Raw genomic sequence first — 19,251 nt, 5'->3', positions numbered from 1 at the left:
TGGTTGTACAGAATTGCCCTTCATATATCTCTTTATTTTTCTTACTCATCGAGAGGATTCTAAGCATTGACTTTTCGTCTTTGACACTATTTATACTAAAGTGAGCATGATTGCCCCGCCGGCTTGGTGTTTAGCCAAGAATACACTAGATCAAGAGAACATACTTTTTCATCCCTTGAAGACCTACACATTGACTGTTCTGTCTGTACTATTGATCGGTGTTTTCGGGCTGTCCAGCGAGGACGTGGACTACTGCTGGTGATGATTGGAAATGTGAGATCGTCAAGGCCATTTCCATGCAAATCGTCATAACAATTGTATCTATCTCACCTGTCTTCATGAAAAGACCTCAGGGAGAAAGAGGGCCAGACCTAGGGCTTTCAAGCGTCTTTTTGGTAGCGATACCCAGCTCGATGATAGCCGCGGTCCTATTCTAGCTCATGTCAAAGTGAGCCTTCTCGACTTTGTTGGATTTACTCTGCCGACGCGGCTTGGGTAACACAGTCATTTCGAGACTTTAATATGTTTGCTCGCTTATTTTTGGTTGAGTTATTGACCTGGAAATTATATCGACAAGATTTATCTCACCTTCCGTCAGTACAAGGGCTATTTTCCTTGTCGAATATGGCTGCGACACCGTTAGACCTGTTGACAAGAGTTCTGTATTTCGGACAGTGCCGCCTTAGAGACGCCAAATACTTACCTTCTTAACGTCACAGGTATCTAGATAGCCGGGAATCAAAGGAAGGTGTGTTGGCTACTTTGTCCAAACCCAATAGGACGTTCTGCAAGGACAGAGCCAGAACAGAGAGTGTCCCGATATCCACGACAATGCCGGGCTAGTGAATGGAAAGGCCGCTGATGTCTTTCTCAACGTTTCTTCTCACTTTTGCATGGATTTTGACTGCGGTAAGTGCATCCATGCTCTGTTGAAGATGTAGTCAAATTTGGTAAGTACCGCAAGTTCTAGGACTCGTCGCTTCGAAGTGGAGAGAAACGAGAATACGTCGTGCTCGTGTTCGGACGATTCACTCATCTAGTCCAATTAACATCATCATAAGTATCGTGCTTTGGAATCACTGCTTGATCCTTTGTGTCGAACATTTTGGTGACTCTGGGAACACATTGAAGCCTAGGTAGGCTAAGCCATGATGCGTCTTCGTTGAAAGGATCGAAATTCACAAGACAACCCTGCCACTGGAACAAAGATATGAAGCATGAAAATCTTCAAGAAAATCAAAGAGGAGCATGGATTAATCTACCTCTTGTTGCATTTGTGATGAAATAGTGGGCGCATCGTTGCTAGACGTTCAAGTTTGCGGTACGGTGTAGTGCAGAGGAGAAGAAGTTGTCTGTGGTGGCCGGCTCTGCCTTGTACAATGAAACGAGATGCTTGGCGGTTCAGGGAGGGAAGGAGCAATCGAGCTATTCAGTGCTATCTATAGAAGGCCACGGATGCAACAACTTCCTCTCCACGGCCTACATTTGGCTGCGCATACAAGAGGAGGGCTCTGAGTGTCAGGCGAGCAGGGCATTTGGAGGACTTGTACAAAGCTAAGAGCTCGAATACGTGCACAGTAAGCACTAGCTGCTTCTTATTATGCTTTACTAGGCTTCACTTCCTGTGAAGGCCCCCTACAGAATCGAGAGCACATGGCAATGGCATCAGGTGCTGATACATGAAGCCGGCGGAGGACACGGGCAACATTGGACGAAAAATGGCCAAACACAAAATATAAAGACACTGAACGACGATTGTAGTCCCGTATGACTCGTCCAAGTCACTGGATTACGCAGCAGTGACAAAGGGGAGCCGTCCAAGCTTTGCCAGCCGGTGTCATCTGCCGTACGCCTGGCTCTATGCTGCGCTTGTCTCGTCCAGGAACTGTCTGGTTCTCTGGATTGGGCAATATACTAAGTAAGCTTGAGTCGTATGGTGTTAGGCTTGTCATATTGACTGTTTGTCTCTTCAATGTTTCTCCTCCTCGCCCCGGCGCCTTTTCACCGTCCCCACCTGATCTTTACCTTTCTCTCTCCCAACTTCTCTCGTCTTCCTTCCACGCCCCTTTGCTTTCTTCTCCCCTGAATTCTGCCGTCTCTCATCTGCAGCTCATCCGACTTTCCGCCATTAAACCACCAAGCAACGGCGCCGTTCTGCTCTAAAATACCTCGACTTGGTTGGGTCTCGTGCCACATGTCGGATCATCGTCGACCTGTCGCCCGCTTTACCATACACTGATTATTCGCGCCGAACCAAACCAAAGAGATATGCTCATCTTCTCATCTGCTCGACCTGCTCTCCCTCTTCACTCACTTTTGGTCGTTCTTGCAAGAGCCTTCCCGAACCAGCAACGCCCGGCACAACCAGCGTCTATCCCTTTCAACGACAGCAGCAGTACCCAGGCTCATCCTTATCATCGTCTGGGGTTGGCTTCAAGTGGTCTCTGATGGCATCCGATCCCAAGTGAGTCTGCGTGTTTCCATAGGGCATGCATGCAAACAAGTCATCTTTCCATGACGCCACCTGGCCGACCTATATAATTTCTCCATCCCTCTCCCTTCCAGAGGCGCTTGTGTCTCTAACGATTCCGCAAGAAATCATCCTATGAAATAGCCTTGCTATTCCCTATTATATACTATACCCCGTATTCTTTCTCCGTTGTGCTTTCAAAAGGCTTGCGTTTGCTTTATTTTTTCCTCTGTGCCAGATCGCTTGTGCGCCTCGCCGCATCAACATCTCGATCTCTTGTTTCCCCCTTTGCGTCAACCGTGATCCATCTACCTGATATCGAGATGGTGGGCTCTCAACAATACAAAGACCTCGAGATACTCTACGTTCTCAAGGCTATTCACATGGGAATGCCACCCCCCTGGGTTCGCATGAGGTTCGAGCAGCGCTTCAAGCGCAAGCTGAGTGCGAATCAACTTCGTTATTTGAAGAATAAATATGGCAGAGATCCCCGGTTCGGGTAAGCTCTATTTCACTTGGCAGTATTGTGTCCATTGCAATTTCTGGTGCAGTTATTGTTGCAGAGCGATGGATCACGTATTCAACAGCTGCACTCGTTGGTCTCATTCTTGAACTCCCCCTTGAAGCTAACTATTCCCTTGCATAGCACTCCTGTTGCCAACAGCACCTCCACCTTTGGAACACCGAACCCGCGGATTGGATCAGATAACTGGCCACTTGATGACGTCCTGGCTATCGACTACCAAGCTTTTGTAGACGTCGCCGATCCAAACCTCCTTGTTGCTGCCGCTACTAACAGCATCATGACCCCAACACCTCCAATCGTGGCTCCTCATCTCCCCGTTGTTCGGTCTGGAGGCCCTGGTGGCAGTGACCTAGCTGGAGCCCCCAGCCCCCGTACTACCTCCGTGGCCGGCCAGAAGCGTGCGCGTGGCAAGGACGAAGAGGAAGAGGTTGAAGGCTTGACCGAAAAGTGTGTTGGTCTGCCCTAATGCCTTGGAGCACCGAGACTAACCTTGAGCCTTCCCCCAGTCGTCCTTCAAACCTCTACAAGACATCCCGCGTCGATTCCTCTGCAAGCTATACCGATCATTTTTCTCGACCGGAATACTCTGCGGCCTTTCCAAGCCCACTTCCTATATATGGAAATGGTACAATGCTCTCGAGCGACGGGGCTTTCACTCCTACTCCTGTTGGACCAGTTCTTCCAGCATGCCCTCCGGTTGCGCGAACTCCCACATTCTGCTCGAGTGGTCCAGTTCATACCTATGCACTTGGACAGGTAAACCAGTTACCGGTGAACTCCTTCCACTTCACACAGCTAAGCCCCATGGCACAGGGCGTAGCCAGTAACATGTACACTGACACCCTCACTTTCCAAGACGATCCATACGCTGATGGGTCGGGTGTCACAAGACGCGGCGTCCCAGGCAATATAAACACGGTTCCATTTTATCACCCGAGTACTAACTTTTCCTTCAATGGTGGTTTTGGGCACCATGCTGCTAGCGAGCTGGACATCCCCAGCCTCAGTTACCAGCATGGCCCAACAGGTTGTTTCGATGGCTATGGCCAGAGCTCCGCATTGCCAAATCCATGGGACGTCAGCAGCACCTTGGTTCATCCGTCCATGGACCTTTTGAACTCGACACCCGGTTTCCTTGGACTTAATAACACCTCAGCTACAGGCACACAAAATTACACACCGCACCAAATGCCTGCGAACCACTCGCCCTTTACGCCCGCCTCGAATATGATACAGCTGGCGGTATCGCTCCAACCAGTCAACAATCAAGTTGCCCGGCAGATATCGCTTGGCTGTGCAGCCGTCCCAGAGACGAATGCTTGCGGCAGGCTAAAGACGGAACTCAGCAACGACGTACTCGATAATGCGACATCCAAAGAATGCAGAGAAAGATTGAACAGAGAGTTAATAGAGAGTTTATCTGTCCATGGCTCTGATACTAATAACCTGCATCTTTTTTCTCACTTCCCTCCCCCACCTAGGGGCGGCTTTCACCAGGCTCTCGAAATCGCACACCCGGCTACAAATATGAATGCCCCTACAGCCAAAACTGCCTCTTCAGATGAAGTATATGAGACTGATATTTGTGATCATGATCGCCCTACGACGGCCTCAACCGTCTGTACTCGTGCAACTTCGGTTTCTCAGCTCAGCGAGCCTGTCCATAAAGGGAAAGCACGCAACGAGAACAGGCTCGAGATTGAACGCCCCGAGGATGGTTTCATCACGACCAGCGCAGCCCGGGCTGTTCCTGGCGTTTCTCGACGAACAGAAGAGAAGTAAACGGGCTTGAACGGGTTCGAATTGGTGCATTTCGGTATGCGGCGGGGATTATGAAGCGTGCCGCACTTGGTAAAAAATGGGGTTTGGCGCGTGCGACTTTCACCCTTTGAGATATTCGTTGACCTTTGTTTCTTGATTCATTTTTGTTGTCTCAACTTTGGACCATGGCCGCTGGAGGATCACAATACTTTGGCAACGACTGAAGAATGGATACTCTGTGTTTTAAAGAAGCGATTTTTTCTTTCGTTTTTCCTCTTTATGATATCTTTGCGAAACAGTGAAATGGAGTTTCTTAGATAATGTTTGGTGAGAATTTTGATGAATTGGGCGAGATGCGCGAGAACGGATATGGCCCCAGCATGATCGGAGGAACTCTGCTACAAGTAAAGGGAACTTGAATAAGTTCCGAATTCGGACGCGGTTAGATATTGAACTTGAGACCAATACAGAACACTGTATGTCCGAAAATGATGATAAAGAGGTTGATTGAAGTAAAGTAAATTGATCGTCATAAGCCTATACAGCGATAACTCCCATACCCATCCGGCGTGACAGAGTCAAAAGAGTTGAAAGCAAAGGAGTTAAAATAAAAAAAGGGTAGAAGTAAGGGGGTATCTAGTGCGATGTGACAAGTTCAGCTGAGCGCCACATCTCGCTCTTTTGTAGCGCTATTCCGCTTGGACAAAGATTCAGTGCCAATGAGAAAAGAAATAACACAAGGATGTAATCTCCAATGAAATATAGTCATAAAAAGTTTAAAGTTCCTAACTCGTAGCCCAAATTCTAGATGGCGATGCTGACGTTTCTTCGTGATTCAGCTTCATCGACGCCAAATTGAAAGACAAACTTGAAAAGGTCGCGGAGGTAGGCATATCGTGGAGAACTATTGCTCATGGCCAGGACACTCTTCGCCATGTCCTGAGCTATCACCCTTTTTCCACGAACGGGCAAGGCGTGGTTCCGTGGAAGGAATTTGTCTGATAGAACAGAGCTTTTATATTGCTGCAGGAGCGTGGCATGACTAGATAGGGAGCCGAAGGAGCCTGCAGGTAAACCTTGAACAAACTTGTGCAGCACTGTGGACTCGGACATAGGATCTTGGATAGCGTCCCGATTAAATCCTATGTTCATGGCCGCTCGGAGAACAAGCAGCTTTGATCTTGAAATATTAGGATCTTCTGTTGCAGTAGTTGTGGTTGCTGTGCTCGAAGTTCGATTACTACCCCGCGAATAGCTGGATATGTTGGATGTGTTGCTCGACCATCTCCCCCCAAGACCCGTATCGCTGGGGGTACCGAGCACCATAATGTTGGGCATCTGGGGAGATCGACTTTCTGGAGAGATAGGAGTGTCTTCAAACTCGGTCACAGGAGTTTCTGGAACTGGTGGCGGTTCGCGTGGCCGCTCCTCCTGATGGCTGCTTTTAACACTTTCCCTTTTTGAGTGCAACGATGAGCGATTTGACTGTCGGCTTTCTCTGCCTGATTGCTCTATAGGTTGTTGAGGGAAAAAGCTTGTCTGACTTGGCCTTGGGGTATTTCTGTCAGGGCGAATCTGGGTCCAACCATCTCTGAAAATGTCGCAAAGATCCCAGCATGCCTGGACAGCGGACCCAAGTAATTCCTCATCTACCGGATTTCCATCTCGCTTATTTTGGCGAAGACTAAACAGCATTTCAGCCAGGGTCCAGCACGCGCTTAGGAGATGATCTGTCTCTTCTGCTAATTCACTACGCTGTTTCATCAGGCGATGGCAAAGTGTGATGTAAAAGTCGAGAGTTCTCTCCCTGAACGGTTCTGGTAGCTTCCTACTATCCTGAGCGCTGTAAAGGCTGCATTTCTCTTGTCAGCTATAGCATTTGTTGTGGTCTGTCACAAGGTCCTTACTGATTGTTAAGCTCAAAGCTCACGCGAAGCACCGAGTCCGAAGTCTCATCTTTCTTTTGGCGGACATCAAAAAGAGCTTGACAAAAGTCTCGACATAGTTCCAAGTTCATTCTCACATTGTGAGAAGCCAGGTCTTCATCTTGGTTGTCGTAAAGACGCTGGCAAAGCTTCCAGCAAGTTTTCCAAGCCTTCTCGTGAGCGTCGGGTGTCCCAGAACTGTAGAACACTCGTGCTCTGTGGATTGCACTAAGGCTAGCCAGTGTGTTGCAGAGTGTCCAACACTCCTTGAGCGCTGCCCTAAGAGCTGTAATTTCATCGTCAGCAGGCCGCAAGAATGGAGTAGCGGAATAGTCATCGTTGCCGTCGTCGTCCTCTTCGGCCTCAGTTTGTTCATCGATCTCTACCAGTCTGTCAGCCACAGAATCTCAACGGAAAGAGCCTGAGTACATACTTTCGAGGCTACTAGTACTACTGGATCTCAACCGGCTCCCATCACCTAACATATCTTGAAGGTCCTGAGCTCGGGGAGTTGCGCTTTCAATACTGTATCGAACTGGCTTTACATCCGTCGAGATAGGGGGCCGAGGGGGCTGTGATATGGGCTACAGAAAGCAAAGAGTTAGCTGTCCGTCTAACAACATATATTGCACACGTCGACTTGCCTTTTGCATAGGACTACTAAGTGCAGCCGAGTTTTCCTCCTCTCTCCCGGAGAAGGACCGATCGCTAGGCTGGCTTTGTTGAGCCGTGGACTCTGTGGAGGTCTGGTAGATGTTAAAAAAACCAAGATATTAACAATGGAAACATCTCAACCGTGGAAAATGAAACACCCACCCAACTAGCAAAGCTCTCAGGTGCATGAATGACTGAGACAGCCTCATCACCACTTGCCTGCCGAAAATTCTCCGGCAAATTTGTGGAGAGCATGAGAAGCTATCCAGAAGTTAAAAAGGGCTTCGATGCTCGATTTGCAGGGTGACATACTTCGGAGCTCTGCGACATATCTCCATAGTGTGTTTGTTCGACATCTTCTAAAGCGTCGTCTTCAATCTCAGTGGTTTCTGTCCCATTAGAAGTCACAGGGGACGGTCCTACAATGTCGCTTGGGCTTAGAATGTTCATCGAGTTTGAAGATACGCGATTAACGGAATTTGGCCGCAACATAGCCGAGTCTGTTACAGGCGGAGGAGAAGAGCTAATATAGTAAGTCAAAAGTCGTCATCCACAACTGTTCGGGAAGTAACTCACACGGTTCTGTATGATGACCGCAGCCCATCAGCTTCTGCTGAGATAGACATGTTGCCCTCTTTATTAAAAGGAAATTGCAAGTTTCCAGCTGATGATCTGAGAGGTACCTCAAGAGCCATGATCGGATGGCAATAAATGCGCGATGGTTGGCAGGAAACTCAAAAGTGGTGTAGGCTATCAAATATAAATATAATTAAGTGGTGCAGTGATAGTTACGCAGGCCTGCGGTGCACCTTTAACATGCCCGGGCAAGCTACGAGTCCAGCCAGTTCCAAGCAGACACTGTGATCACCACAGCGGAGCTATAATCGAAGCGAGGTATGCCTGGCCGAATTGTGTTAGACCGGTGCATCAATGGTGGTTGAGACGAGGTGATCCACGAGGTCGCAATAGTTGGCCTACCTCATTAGCAGACTTCCAGAATCGAAGCGACGACAGGACGTTCGAAACAATATTCCTCCAGATGGAGGGCTGGGAGGATCAGGGTCGGGAGTAACGGGCGGGCGGCTGTGGTTTAAAGAGGCTCCGCGCAATGAGTGGTTACGGTCAGGTTGGTTGATAGACAAGGGTGATTGGACCCCATATGTATGCGTCCAACTAGGCTGCAGTAGGCTGAAATGCACCCCTGTGAGATTCTGTGTTATAGCAACTCACAGCAGCAGATGGCCGTTGCTTTTTGGAAGCGCCAGGCTGTCTGTTCAGTCCGTGCAATGGGCAGGTAAACCAGGTGTGAGGTGGAAGCAAGTGTCAGCAGCCTCAAAGTTGTGGGAGATCCTGAGCAATCTCCAAGGACCGCCGGAATTAATAAAGTGGCCAGCGAAAGAGTAGGTTGAAAAGGGTGTCTTGGTGATGCTCAGGTGCAGCCATCCAACCAGACTCAGACATGAGGGGTTTGGGGCCTTGTGTTGGAAGCTGTTATCCTGGTGATAATGTTGGCTTATTTGATGACGAACTGAGCTGCCTCGGGCCGGACGATCTGGCCGGCGGGTTTCCGTCTCTCAATGAGCCACGTCGTAGGCTCTGTTCGGTAAATCAAAGCTGTCAGCACCAGGAAGGCATTGCAAACTTTTGCTCCGGGGCGTTATGGGGAGAGAAATACGAAGCAAGAGTCGTAGCTAGTGGCAGACAATCCAGCTTGGCCGAACAACCAACAACTCGAAAAAGCTGTTGGTTCATGTGAATCGCAACACCAGGAAGGGCGAAAGGCGTACTCAAGTTGCATGCGCTATCCCCTAAATGGGTGTGAGCTTCTTGTTTCCACAACCAACGCGTGACGAAAACCAAAGTTTCCCAACCGGCAGGAAAGCAATCGGGTTGTCCCATCAAGAACAGAGAGAGCAGCTGGGCCCTTCTCGATCCAATCTAGCGCACCATCCTCGTCAGCCAGGTCCGCGCTCTCATCGCCATTGTCCCCTCTTGCCGCAACGGCCCAGAGCTCTTTGTTCCAGCCAGTCACATATCGCGTTACTCGTCGTGGTGGAGGGGGAGGACGAGCCCCGATGCGGCCAACGCGCGGGGCTGCATGAAGGGCAGCAGGCCTCGGCGCTTAACTCTGGCGAGTGGGTTGGCGGCTCGCTTCCGGCGACAGGTCGCAATTCGTTGATACGTAGATACTCTTCCATCCTCCCAGAAAGGGTGTGCGTGGCAACTGACTCCATCGTCTCGCATGTTTTTGCCCGCCTTTGGCCAGCTGATGGGAAAGACATTCAGGAACAGCGCGCGCATGCCTCAGGTATCCCCAGGTATCCCCAGGTATCCCTGCTATACCGTGAAGGATTCGAGACGCAAATCCTCTGGTAGTGTGTACTGGCAGGCGGTTTGGGAGGCGTGTTTGAGCTGAAATCGATCAACTTGATTCGTAACTAGTGAGCACGCTCTTGCTTACCTACATGGCTGTTTTGCAGAGTGCACGCCAAGACCCTGGTCAGGATTGTATGATATCTTCACCAGTGAAGACCTTCCTTCAAGCTTCCAGCATCAGGTAGCAGCTCTCACAAGGCTTGTGCAACCAACCCAACACCACCGTCGCTTGGTCTGAACGCGCATTTTGATCGGTAGTTTTGACCTTGGCCGCTCCGCTTGAACCATGTCTTAGCATCGGCCTTTAAAAAGCACATAAATAGTAGTCAAAGGCGCAATGGTAGATAAGTTACTGCATACCGTCGTGGACGAATCCCAATGGCGGTTTGGTCCCGAAGATCTGGTCACGGCGGCTTCAACATCAAATCAGGCCTGGCAGGTGGAGCCCGACACCTGCACGACTGGGGGGCTGCCTAGACTTTGGCAGCAATATCTTCTCAGCAAACGACAAAGTCAAAGGGCGTTGGCTTGAAATTTGTGTGCAGGTGAGTGAATTGAAAAGAGGCTTTTCACACTCAGAATTTAGACTGTGGAGCGCAGCAGGGGGGGATATTTGAAATTGCTCTAGGGAAGGAGCAGCCTCCGTGGAATCGCTTTCGGCTTGGTACGTACGTCTCTCCCAGGTAGGATCTTTTGTCTACGACGTTTTCTGTTGATATAGAAGTATTGTTTTCTCCAAAATGACGAGATGCTTGTGTAACGGCTACTTGGGGCCTCAAGGTCTTCGCCCAGATTTCCCACCAACGCTTGCTTGAAGAGCTCGCTTGGATGCCACATCCTGGCAAGCCATGTGCTGTGCATCCAGCTCCAATTCTTCGCAGCTGACTGGAGTGAATGCAGTTCTTGACAACACCTACAGGCGGCCAGCGCACCGTAATCCGTGGCGGTATGCATTGGTTGCACGACAGCCAGCTCTAGAGACCCAAGCCTGCCCGAGTGGGGAGCTATTGGCCAACATAGCCGCGATATGGCCGCCCATGGTAGAATTTGAACTCTCAAATCCTGCCCGACACTACTGGCGACCTGATAACCGGTTTCAGGTATATCGGCAAGCCACTTCGAAAGCATTGACGCTTTGTTTAGCGCCAGAAGCCTACCTTTATACAGCTCCGATTTAAATTTAGCATCTTCTAAGCAGCTACGCGAGGCACCCTGGATCTGAGATTGAAAGAGGGCATAAGCATGTTTTGGAACGGTTATTGAGGTTCGGAAACACGGCGTTTTCGTCGTACACCGTCTTCGACGGGCTATGGATGCTCTAGATTCCCGGAGTTGGCTAGGTAGACAAAGATTTGGTGTGCTACCGGAAGCTGAGGAGCTGATACCAGGTTACATTAGCTGCAATAGACAGCCGCTTTGCTCAGCGCATGCCATCAGTGTACAGGAGTGAGATCTGTTGGTGGATTATGCTATTTCAAATACTTTGGGCCATAGGACGGTATCAATTCATGTCTTGACTTTGCCCGACCTAGGGTACTCTGCTACAACTCGTGTCTAGAGCTAACATGAAACGAGAACGTGCAAAACAGGCAGTCGCATGGCTCCCTTCATTTAGGTGTAGATAACATCCCTAGGCGGGGAACGAGCCATCTTAGGCCACAGGTCACATCTATGCCATCATTCGACAACGTTGTTAGGTAGAATCAGTTTTTGAATAAACTTGTGAACTTGATTCTCTCGAAGAGGAAAGGGGCTGAGATCAGACCACTAGCATTTAATCTCCTAAACAGAATGTCTAAAGAGGCAAAGTTCTTTTGGGTATGCCATAACCTGGCCTCCTCCAGCGCCAAATCTGTTATCAAACCAACATAGAAAAAGAAACGACCCAAGAAACGCCGACCCATGCACTCATTGACAGCGAATGATCCAGCCTCATGCCAGTTCATTGAGCCGTTGCTTCTTCTCGTTTCGACCGTCTGGTGTATATCTAGGGCAATTCAGTTAGCAACTGCGATGTTGAAGGAGCCCAGCTAGTTTGGCTTACTTGAGCAGTTTCTCGATGAGGTCGACGTGGGTCATGATCATGCGACGACAGCAATAACGCTTCAACCCAAGTTCGTCCATGGCATCACTGTTAAGTAGCGTCAGAGAATTCCTGTTTTCAGCAGTGATTTGCCCGGTATGTGCTTACCCATCAGTTTTTCTCGGATCCGCGATGAGTTGGAGATACCGCTCCCAAAGGTCCCCCGTGACCTGCAAACATTAGTGGTGGACTGCAATATCGAGTTTGCGCATGCGCGTACCTTTCCGCAGGAGAAGCAACGTATAGGAATAATCATGATGAATTTTTTCTTTGAGAGCTGATGACAGATCAAAGTGTGTCTGGAGATAGATGGATAGAAAGGTGCGATCGTGACGAGATTGGCTTTGTGAGGCGACTAGAAAATAGAGCCTGGGCCGGGGTTTTGCCGGAAGCCTTATCTTATCAGCAAAAAGTTCAATGGCGGGACCAAAATTTCTGAGCCAGCGCAGGCCTGAAGCCGACCTTGTCGACGGCCAAAAATTGCCCATTGCGACAAAGCTTTTTTTTCTTCGTCTGCGATTTGCACGCACGTTCCATATCTGTCGGATAGAGAACATCTGTGACAATGACTGGAACTAAGGGCCCTCGGCCTAAAGATGACAAAACAAAAAAAAGAAAGAGGGGCATAACTGAAAGCGAGACGACGTCGAAGAGACACAGACAGCAGAATCGAGAAAGCAAAGCTAATGGCAACAACACGCCAACGCCTCAAAAGTCAAAGCAGGGAGAATCAAACCATGAGGTCCTGGCAGGAGAACTGAGCTCTTTTCGTCCTCAACATGTCATTCGGCAGTCTGACGACGGAGAGGCTGGCTGGCGAGTTTCAAAGCCAATGGGCGGCCGGATGCTAGACATTGATCCCATTCTTACAAAAGACGAACAGTGAGATGCCTTTCAAATCACACCCCAACCTGCTCTAACACTTTGACAGATATCTCATCCTAACGTACAACACCTCAATTCAAATATATAACGCCAACGACTCCCTGCTTATTCGACGTATTCCAATTAGCACTCTCGATACATCAGCCTCGAAGGGTTCAATTCCTGCTCACATTGTTGGAACCCGTTTGTCAAAAAACAACCCTCAGTTAGTGTGGGTGGCATGCTCTGATGGACACATTTATTGTGTTAATTGGTCTCAAGGAGACGCCCCGTCCCCTGCGTTTCAAACGTCTTCCAAAACTGCGAAAGCCTTGGCAGTTGTGCCAGTTGCTTTTGCTGAGGACAAAGAGATCCTCTTGGTTGCGGAGTCAGAAAAATCGAACCGTATGGAAGTCATTGCATACCAACTAGTCAACGGTGGCAAGCGCAAGTCGAACAGCGTCTTGTCTCTCCAGAAGCCCGGATATGGCCTTCAAATCCTCGAGACCAGTGAAGACGGTCAGGTCATCGTGGGAGCATTCCAGGATAGCTTATTCCTAGGCACTGCCTCTGCAACCGCTGAGAGCCTTGACCAATTGCAGTACGAAATTTTCTCCTTCGACTCTCCTGACCTCATCACATCCATCGACCTGAGACTACATGCACGATTTTCGGGGAGCAGAAAAAGCCAAGCGGGGGCGGATACAGCTGTCGATGTCATTATTGGAGGCGCTAGAGGAGGCATTTATGTTTATCATGATGCTTTGACCCATGTCAGGGCTGTTGGGAAAGCCCAGCTTGTGAAAGATGGCATTCAAGTACAGAAGTATCACTGGCACCGTAAAGCTGTCCATGCAGTCAAGTGGTCAACAGACGGTACATAAATCCTTCCCTGATCGCAATTTGGGTTCGATTGCTAACTCGTTTCAGGAAACTATTTTATATCTGGAGGTTCCGAGAATGTTCTTGTTGTGTGGCAGGTTGACACGTCTAGAAAGGACTTCCTACCACACCTGTCTGGGAGCATTGAGAACATTGTGGTCTCGCAAACTGGCTCTTCCTACGTTCTCCATCTAGATGATAACTCAGCCATGATTTTATCTACTGCTGAAATGAAACCCACTGCTTACATTGCCGGAATCCAATCAGCAGCAATCGATGTGTCAGAACCGAAGGATTTACTTGTCCGACGCGTGTGGAACGTATCGGAACACGTACGACAACCGATCCCGGCTTCTATCAGACCTTCGGATCCCTCAAAACTCTACGTTTGTGTCAGCAATGGCCGCCAGGAGACTTTGTCAGGAAATCTCTCTATGCCGTTGTTGCAGTCTTTTGATTTGGAATCATTTACTAGTGTCTCGAAGCAAGCGCTGGCGCGAACACAACCCACAGATGTTAACCTCAGCAGCAAAGGACACCCAATTGATGAACCTGTCGTCACAAACATCAACTTCTCTGGAGATGGCAAGTGGCTCGCTAGCGTTGATGAGTGGAAACCTGCACCCAGAGATGTGGAAAACATCTCCCAAGACCTGAGGCATCAGTTTATGCGCGAGAGGCATGAGGTTTACCTAAAATTCTGGGAAGTTAGGGAAGGGGCCGAGTCATTAGAATTGGTGTCAAGAATCAACGCGCCTCATTCCACCACTTGCCCAGAATCAGTTCTAGACTTGGCGTCTGATCCTACATCAAGCTGCTTTGCAAGCATTGGATCTGATGGAGTCGTACGACTGTGGAGACCGAGGCATCGCCAGCAAAATGGGGTTTCGGTCAAGGACGCAAACGGCCGGGATGCTGTGTCTTGGGGCTGCACTCAAGCTATCGGTGTTGGTGACGGCACTGGAATCGAAAATGGCACGGACCTTATCAACCCGACGCGGCATATCGAGGTTCAGGGCAGAGTTGTCTTTTCAGAAGATGGCTCTACATTGTTTGCCGCTTTTGGGGCTGTTGATCCCGGGGTTGTATACGTTATTGACGTGGCCTCTGGGCAAATCGTCAAGACTCTTGAGGGGCTGTGGGATGGCAAGCTTCAATCTATCCAGGCCCTGGGCTCTTTCATTATCGTCTTATCCAGCGACTTGAGAGTGTATAACGTGGTTGCCGACGAGCTAGAATATGGCATCGTTGTCCCCAAACTTTACGGGGTTACCGAGCTGCATCAACTTGCCGTTGACCATACTTCGGGCCACTTCGCTGTCACTCTCCCTATCGGCGGTGTATCGAGCATTGGTATCTTCGACCCGGAAGACCCAGAGCCTTTACTAGTTAGGAGCACGCCGCATAGGATTGTGAGCCTTGTGTCAGCACCGGGGGCAAGTGGTTTCATTGCTCTCGATGACGCAGCCCAGGTCTGGGTGATTGCCGAAGGCTCTGACCCGTCGTCTATTGCAACTCTTCAGCCGCTACATGATCTCCAACTAGATGGCCTCTCCGGAGCCGTCGATGCGGGCCCGACCACTGGGGAGGTACTGGCCACGGACGAAATGGACGTTGCCAGCGAGGATGATATGGCCGATGCAAAGGAAGTGGATGAGGATGTTGACATGGGTGACGACGACGACGACGACGACGATGCTTACGGCAGTGTGATACCTCAGCAGTTCTTGACGGAAATCTTCGATGCAACGCCCGCGTTTGCCGCGCCGTCTATCGAGGACATGTTCTACAAGGTGACAGGACTTTTGGCCACAAAGCCCCATGCCGAGCAGTGAAGGGGGGGATCACTGGCTGCAAGTTTCAAGATGTATATACAACGGCGGTAGATGTACACGGCGCATTTTTGGAAGAGCCAGCTTTGGGTATTACTACAGCAATACAACATTGTAATTTTAACCGGGGGTCAATGCAAAGTGAGTTTTAAGGTTGCGTGAAGTGATACAATTTAGCCTGCGAGAAACCGAACCGAACTCGGCATCGGCAGTCCATGCTTGCATGTGGCCCCAATCCGACAGCGGCGCCCAAAAAGTGGCACCTGGGGGACGCGGAACTCCACGGACCACGGACGACTTGGCGGGTCTCCCGGCCGTCTCTCAGAGGGGTCTGGTCGTCTGGTGCGATTACGCCATTCTTGGAGGGGCTTGGGGGACGTCAAGAGAGGGCGATCGAGTGTTGTACATGCATGTGTTGAACTTGCTGCTCCATTGCTCTCGATCTACCTGTCTGGGTATAAAAAGGAGCCGGGAGGAATACAGGAACGTCAGAGTTGGACGATACCCATCTGTCGGGACCACGTCCAAAGCAGCATAGGCCACAATGTCATTTACTTCGATTCCCATTCTGGACCTGCAACTCGCCCGGGACCCGGCCACCAAGCCCGAGTTCCTGGAACAGCTGCGCTACGCTCTCCTAGAAGTGGGATTCTTGTATCTCAAGAACGTAGGCATCCCAGAGGACCTCTTCCAAGATGTCATCAAGAAGGGCAAGGGGTTCTTTGACCTGCCTCTAGAAGAGAAGTACGTGCTCACCAATCGCCCCCAGCCTCCATATACAGAAACCCGGCTCAACAAAGCATACCCCATTTGCTTCCCGTTCAAAAGCGCAGCCGCCGTGGCCCCGGGCTAACAAACTTGCCAGGCTCAAAATCGAGATGAAGAACGCAAACTCCTTCCTCGGGTACTCTCAGCTCTCTGCGGAAATCACCGCCGGCGAAATCGACCGCCGCGAGCAGATCGACTTGTCCACCGAGCACCCTGTCCCATCTCCAGGCGCTCCTCTGTACCACAACCTCCTGGCGCCGAACCAGTGGCCGGCTGAAGACTACGCGCCCGGCTTCCGGGCCACGTACACGGACTACATGAAGCGCATGGGCGACGTCTCCCTCTACTTTACGTCTCTCATCGCCGAGGCCATCAAGCTCCCCGGCGACGCCTTCAACAAGTACTTTGACGAGGACCAGCAGCACAAGCTCAAGATCGTAAAGTACCCCGACATGGCGGAGCTGGGGCAAGAGGGCGGCCAAGGCCAGGGAGTCGGGCCACACAAGGACAGCATGCTGACGAGCTACCTGCTCCAGGCCACGTCCCACCGGGGCCTGCAGGTGCAAAACGTCCAGGGGGAGTGGATCGACTGCCCGCCGATTGACGGCACGCTGGTCGTGGCGATAGGGCAGGGGATGGAGGCCTTGACACAGGGCGTCTGCGTGAGCACCACGCATCGCGTGCTGTCGCCGGCTGCGGGGTCCGGGGCCAGGTACTCCATTCCCTTCTTCCAGGGGGTGAAGCTGGATGCCGAGTTTGACGACCTGGAGACGGTGGGTGTCGGGAGGGTGCCCGACGATGTGAGGGCGCAGAGGAGCAAGGTGATGGAGCGGACGGGCGGGAGGATTGACGACGTCGAGTTTACGTTTAGGGCGGGGGCCGTGGCCAAGACGTTGGGCGAGGCCGCGCTGAGGAACAGGGTCAAGAGCCATCCGGACGTTGGGGAGCGGTGGTATCCCGATATTCTGAGGGCCATCAGGGAGGAGCAGGCTGCGGCGGCGGCGGCGGCGGCGGCCAAGAAGAGTGCTGCCGGACCGGGGCCCGCTGCTGGTGTTGCTCCAAAGGCGGTTGAGGCTCATTGATCGCATGTGTAGAAGATGCAGAATGTCAATATCGTATAACAAATTCATCACGAATCGTCACAGTGTCTACAACTCAGCGCTACGTCCTCTCCATCTCCCCTAATGCTGACGCCGGTGCTAAATGAATACTGTCAAGTCTAACTTTTCGCTCATGCCCTCTGGCCCCCCCTACTCCTACCCAACTTGTACAACGTTGACGCAAAAACTTGGGCTCAAGACCGCCCAACATGGGCGACTATAGGGTCTTTCCGGGGAAGCAGTCGCCAATCTCCTTACTATGCTTGTTGGTAGCATGTTCCTGCAGTCTGTGCATGAAGAAAATGGAAAGATTAGTCCAACGCTACTTGAAGGGTATAGGAATCAACACAGCGTCGAAGGCAAGAGAGAGTGTCGGTACGTACGCAGGGCCCTTGGTGGTGGAGAGAAACGTGGCCTTGCAGATCTGGCATTGAATGTTCATGGCCTGCTGGTTCTAGAGGGAGGGAACACGGGCGTTAGCAAAGAGGCATGTTTACACTGCCAAGGCAACGAAAAGGCGCAATACAATGACATACAACTTTGAGCTGCGACTTGGCGACTTTGCCGTCCTTGGCGTTGCGCTCGCGCTTCTGTTGTGCCTTGGCTCCCTATGCGTCATGTGTTAGTACGCCTGCTGTTGGGGGCCCGAAGCACTTGGGTATTTGTCATACGTTGCCCATTTTTGCGAGGATACCTTGGTAGGTCGAGGCGGAAGGAGTGTAGGAGTGCGAATCGGGTCTGGGACCGAGTATGCCACGACCACGCGGAGTATCGGGATTCGATGAGGAATTGAACAGGTACGAGGCTTTACGTCTAGTGTGGCGAGTGCCAGCGAGGTCGGTGATAGGGTGGGAGATGGCGGGCTGGTGTGGAATTCTGGATTGCGTGCTTGATGAGATGGGCCAGCAGAATATAGTCGGATCGAGAAGTTGTCGACGAAATACGAAATAGAAATGCGCAGGAGGAGAAGGGCCTGGGTGGGCGCAAGTGGGATGGAGATGGCTGCTAGCTGATAGGCGATAAGGCCAACATTGAAGGGATGTGGGAAAATTTGCTCCGCCCTTCCATGTCCGCCCTTTTCGGCCACCCATTGAGCTGCTGGTTTCTCAAGTGCCACCTCCACACATCTGCATCACAGATTGACGGTCAGAGTCGACAGCCAGTACGGAGTACTACTACAACAGCTGGAGACTCCACGAATCCACTCGTGCCGTCGTCGGGTCTTCTCGTGAACCAGCAGTACCGACACTTATTATTTTAACCCCGGCAGAGGGTTGCAGTGCATTACGCTCTACCGGGCATCGTCATCCTCCGTCGCCCTGCGGATATATTTTGCGAGACCCAACATTGAGGCTCCCTTTCTAGCGCCCCGTCAACGCAACTGGTTTCATCTCCAGCATATTAGTCAACATGTATCTCCCTGGATGGCTTGTCAGTCACGAACATTATTTTTCCGTCTTGTCAGTTGCAGCCGGTGGAGCGCGGAGATCCGGGAGGAAGATCTACGGTTTGCAGAAATGAAGTCTTGGACCACTTCGAAGGGGTCGAGTGCTCATGGCTCCCCCTGCAAGGTATAAATCTGGGAGAATAAATTAACATTCTCATATTCTCTCGCCAAGTCTATTTCGCAATTATTGCTTCGCCACGAAGCTGGCCCAGCGAGATATGCTAATCACGGCAAGACTAAACCTTAAAGTATTGCCACACAGCATCGGGTTGATCCATCGTCTTGAGCCATCTCTACAAACATCTACTACAGAGCGGATCCGATTCGGAGGGTGAGCCGTCTGCAATCTCACCGTTCTGTCACGAGGTCAAATCAGCCTGGCCGACTAGACAGAGCTAGACAACTTGACAACCATGCCGTACCGAAATAGTAACTAGTTGTTCGTGAAACATGTCTCATGTCGCAGATCGATCAGGGGCATCAAGGCTGAACTAACTGGTTATGGGGCACGACATGGCGTTACATCGATGTAAAGACATACCCGATCAAACGAATCTGTCTGC

General features: G+C 50.8%; 6 protein-coding genes across 6 annotated transcripts; 3 read left to right on the top strand and 3 right to left on the bottom strand.

Annotated features, from left to right (window-relative positions):
* Positions 1-2,793: 2,793 nt before the first annotated feature.
* On the top strand, positions 2,794-4,778 carry G6M90_00g058930 (uncharacterized protein; the record flags this gene model as incomplete). The annotated part of the gene is made up of 4 exons (XM_066130672.1): positions 2,794-2,969; positions 3,117-3,443; positions 3,503-4,399; positions 4,478-4,778. The coding sequence occupies 4 exons, from the start codon at positions 2,794-2,796 to the stop codon at positions 4,776-4,778; spliced, it is 1,701 nt and encodes a 566-aa protein (XP_065986846.1).
* Positions 4,779-5,561: 783 nt separating this feature from the next.
* Positions 5,562-7,962, bottom strand: G6M90_00g058920 (uncharacterized protein; the record flags this gene model as incomplete). The annotated part of the gene is made up of 7 exons (XM_066130671.1): positions 5,562-6,609; positions 6,665-7,064; positions 7,116-7,266; positions 7,327-7,428; positions 7,499-7,597; positions 7,649-7,859; positions 7,913-7,962. The coding sequence occupies 7 exons, from the start codon at positions 7,960-7,962 to the stop codon at positions 5,562-5,564; spliced, it is 2,061 nt and encodes a 686-aa protein (XP_065986692.1).
* Positions 7,963-11,644: 3,682 nt separating this feature from the next.
* RPB10 (DNA-directed RNA polymerases I, II, and III subunit RPABC5) lies at positions 11,645-12,051 on the bottom strand (the record flags this gene model as incomplete). The annotated part of the gene is made up of 4 exons (XM_014688979.1): positions 11,645-11,699; positions 11,757-11,843; positions 11,904-11,965; positions 12,016-12,051. 4 exons carry the CDS (start codon positions 12,049-12,051, stop codon positions 11,645-11,647), a joined length of 240 nt encoding a protein of 79 aa, XP_014544465.1.
* A 309-nt stretch (positions 12,052-12,360) lies between these two features.
* utp17 (U3 small nucleolar RNA-associated protein 17) lies at positions 12,361-15,376 on the top strand (the record flags this gene model as incomplete). The annotated part of the gene is made up of 3 exons (XM_014688978.1): positions 12,361-12,677; positions 12,727-13,535; positions 13,590-15,376. 3 exons carry the CDS (start codon positions 12,361-12,363, stop codon positions 15,374-15,376), a joined length of 2,913 nt encoding a protein of 970 aa, XP_014544464.1.
* A 541-nt stretch (positions 15,377-15,917) lies between these two features.
* G6M90_00g058890 (uncharacterized protein) lies at positions 15,918-17,223 on the top strand (the record flags this gene model as incomplete). The annotated part of the gene is made up of 2 exons (XM_014688977.1): positions 15,918-16,117; positions 16,239-17,223. 2 exons carry the CDS (start codon positions 15,918-15,920, stop codon positions 17,221-17,223), a joined length of 1,185 nt encoding a protein of 394 aa, XP_014544463.1.
* A 340-nt stretch (positions 17,224-17,563) lies between these two features.
* On the bottom strand, positions 17,564-17,921 carry G6M90_00g058880 (uncharacterized protein; the record flags this gene model as incomplete). Its single annotated transcript, XM_014688976.1, has 3 exons — positions 17,564-17,695; positions 17,778-17,849; positions 17,913-17,921. 3 exons carry the CDS (start codon positions 17,919-17,921, stop codon positions 17,564-17,566), a joined length of 213 nt encoding a protein of 70 aa, XP_014544462.1.
* Positions 17,922-19,251: the final 1,330 nt, after the last annotated feature.

The sequence above is a fragment of the Metarhizium brunneum genome, chromosome 3 (genome assembly GCF_013426205.1).
Source record: "Metarhizium brunneum chromosome 3, complete sequence".
Taxonomy (NCBI): Eukaryota; Fungi; Ascomycota; class Sordariomycetes; order Hypocreales; family Clavicipitaceae; genus Metarhizium; species Metarhizium brunneum.
The sequence above is the reverse complement of the archived record's forward strand: the minus strand, read 5'-3'. Positions and strand labels throughout refer to the sequence as shown.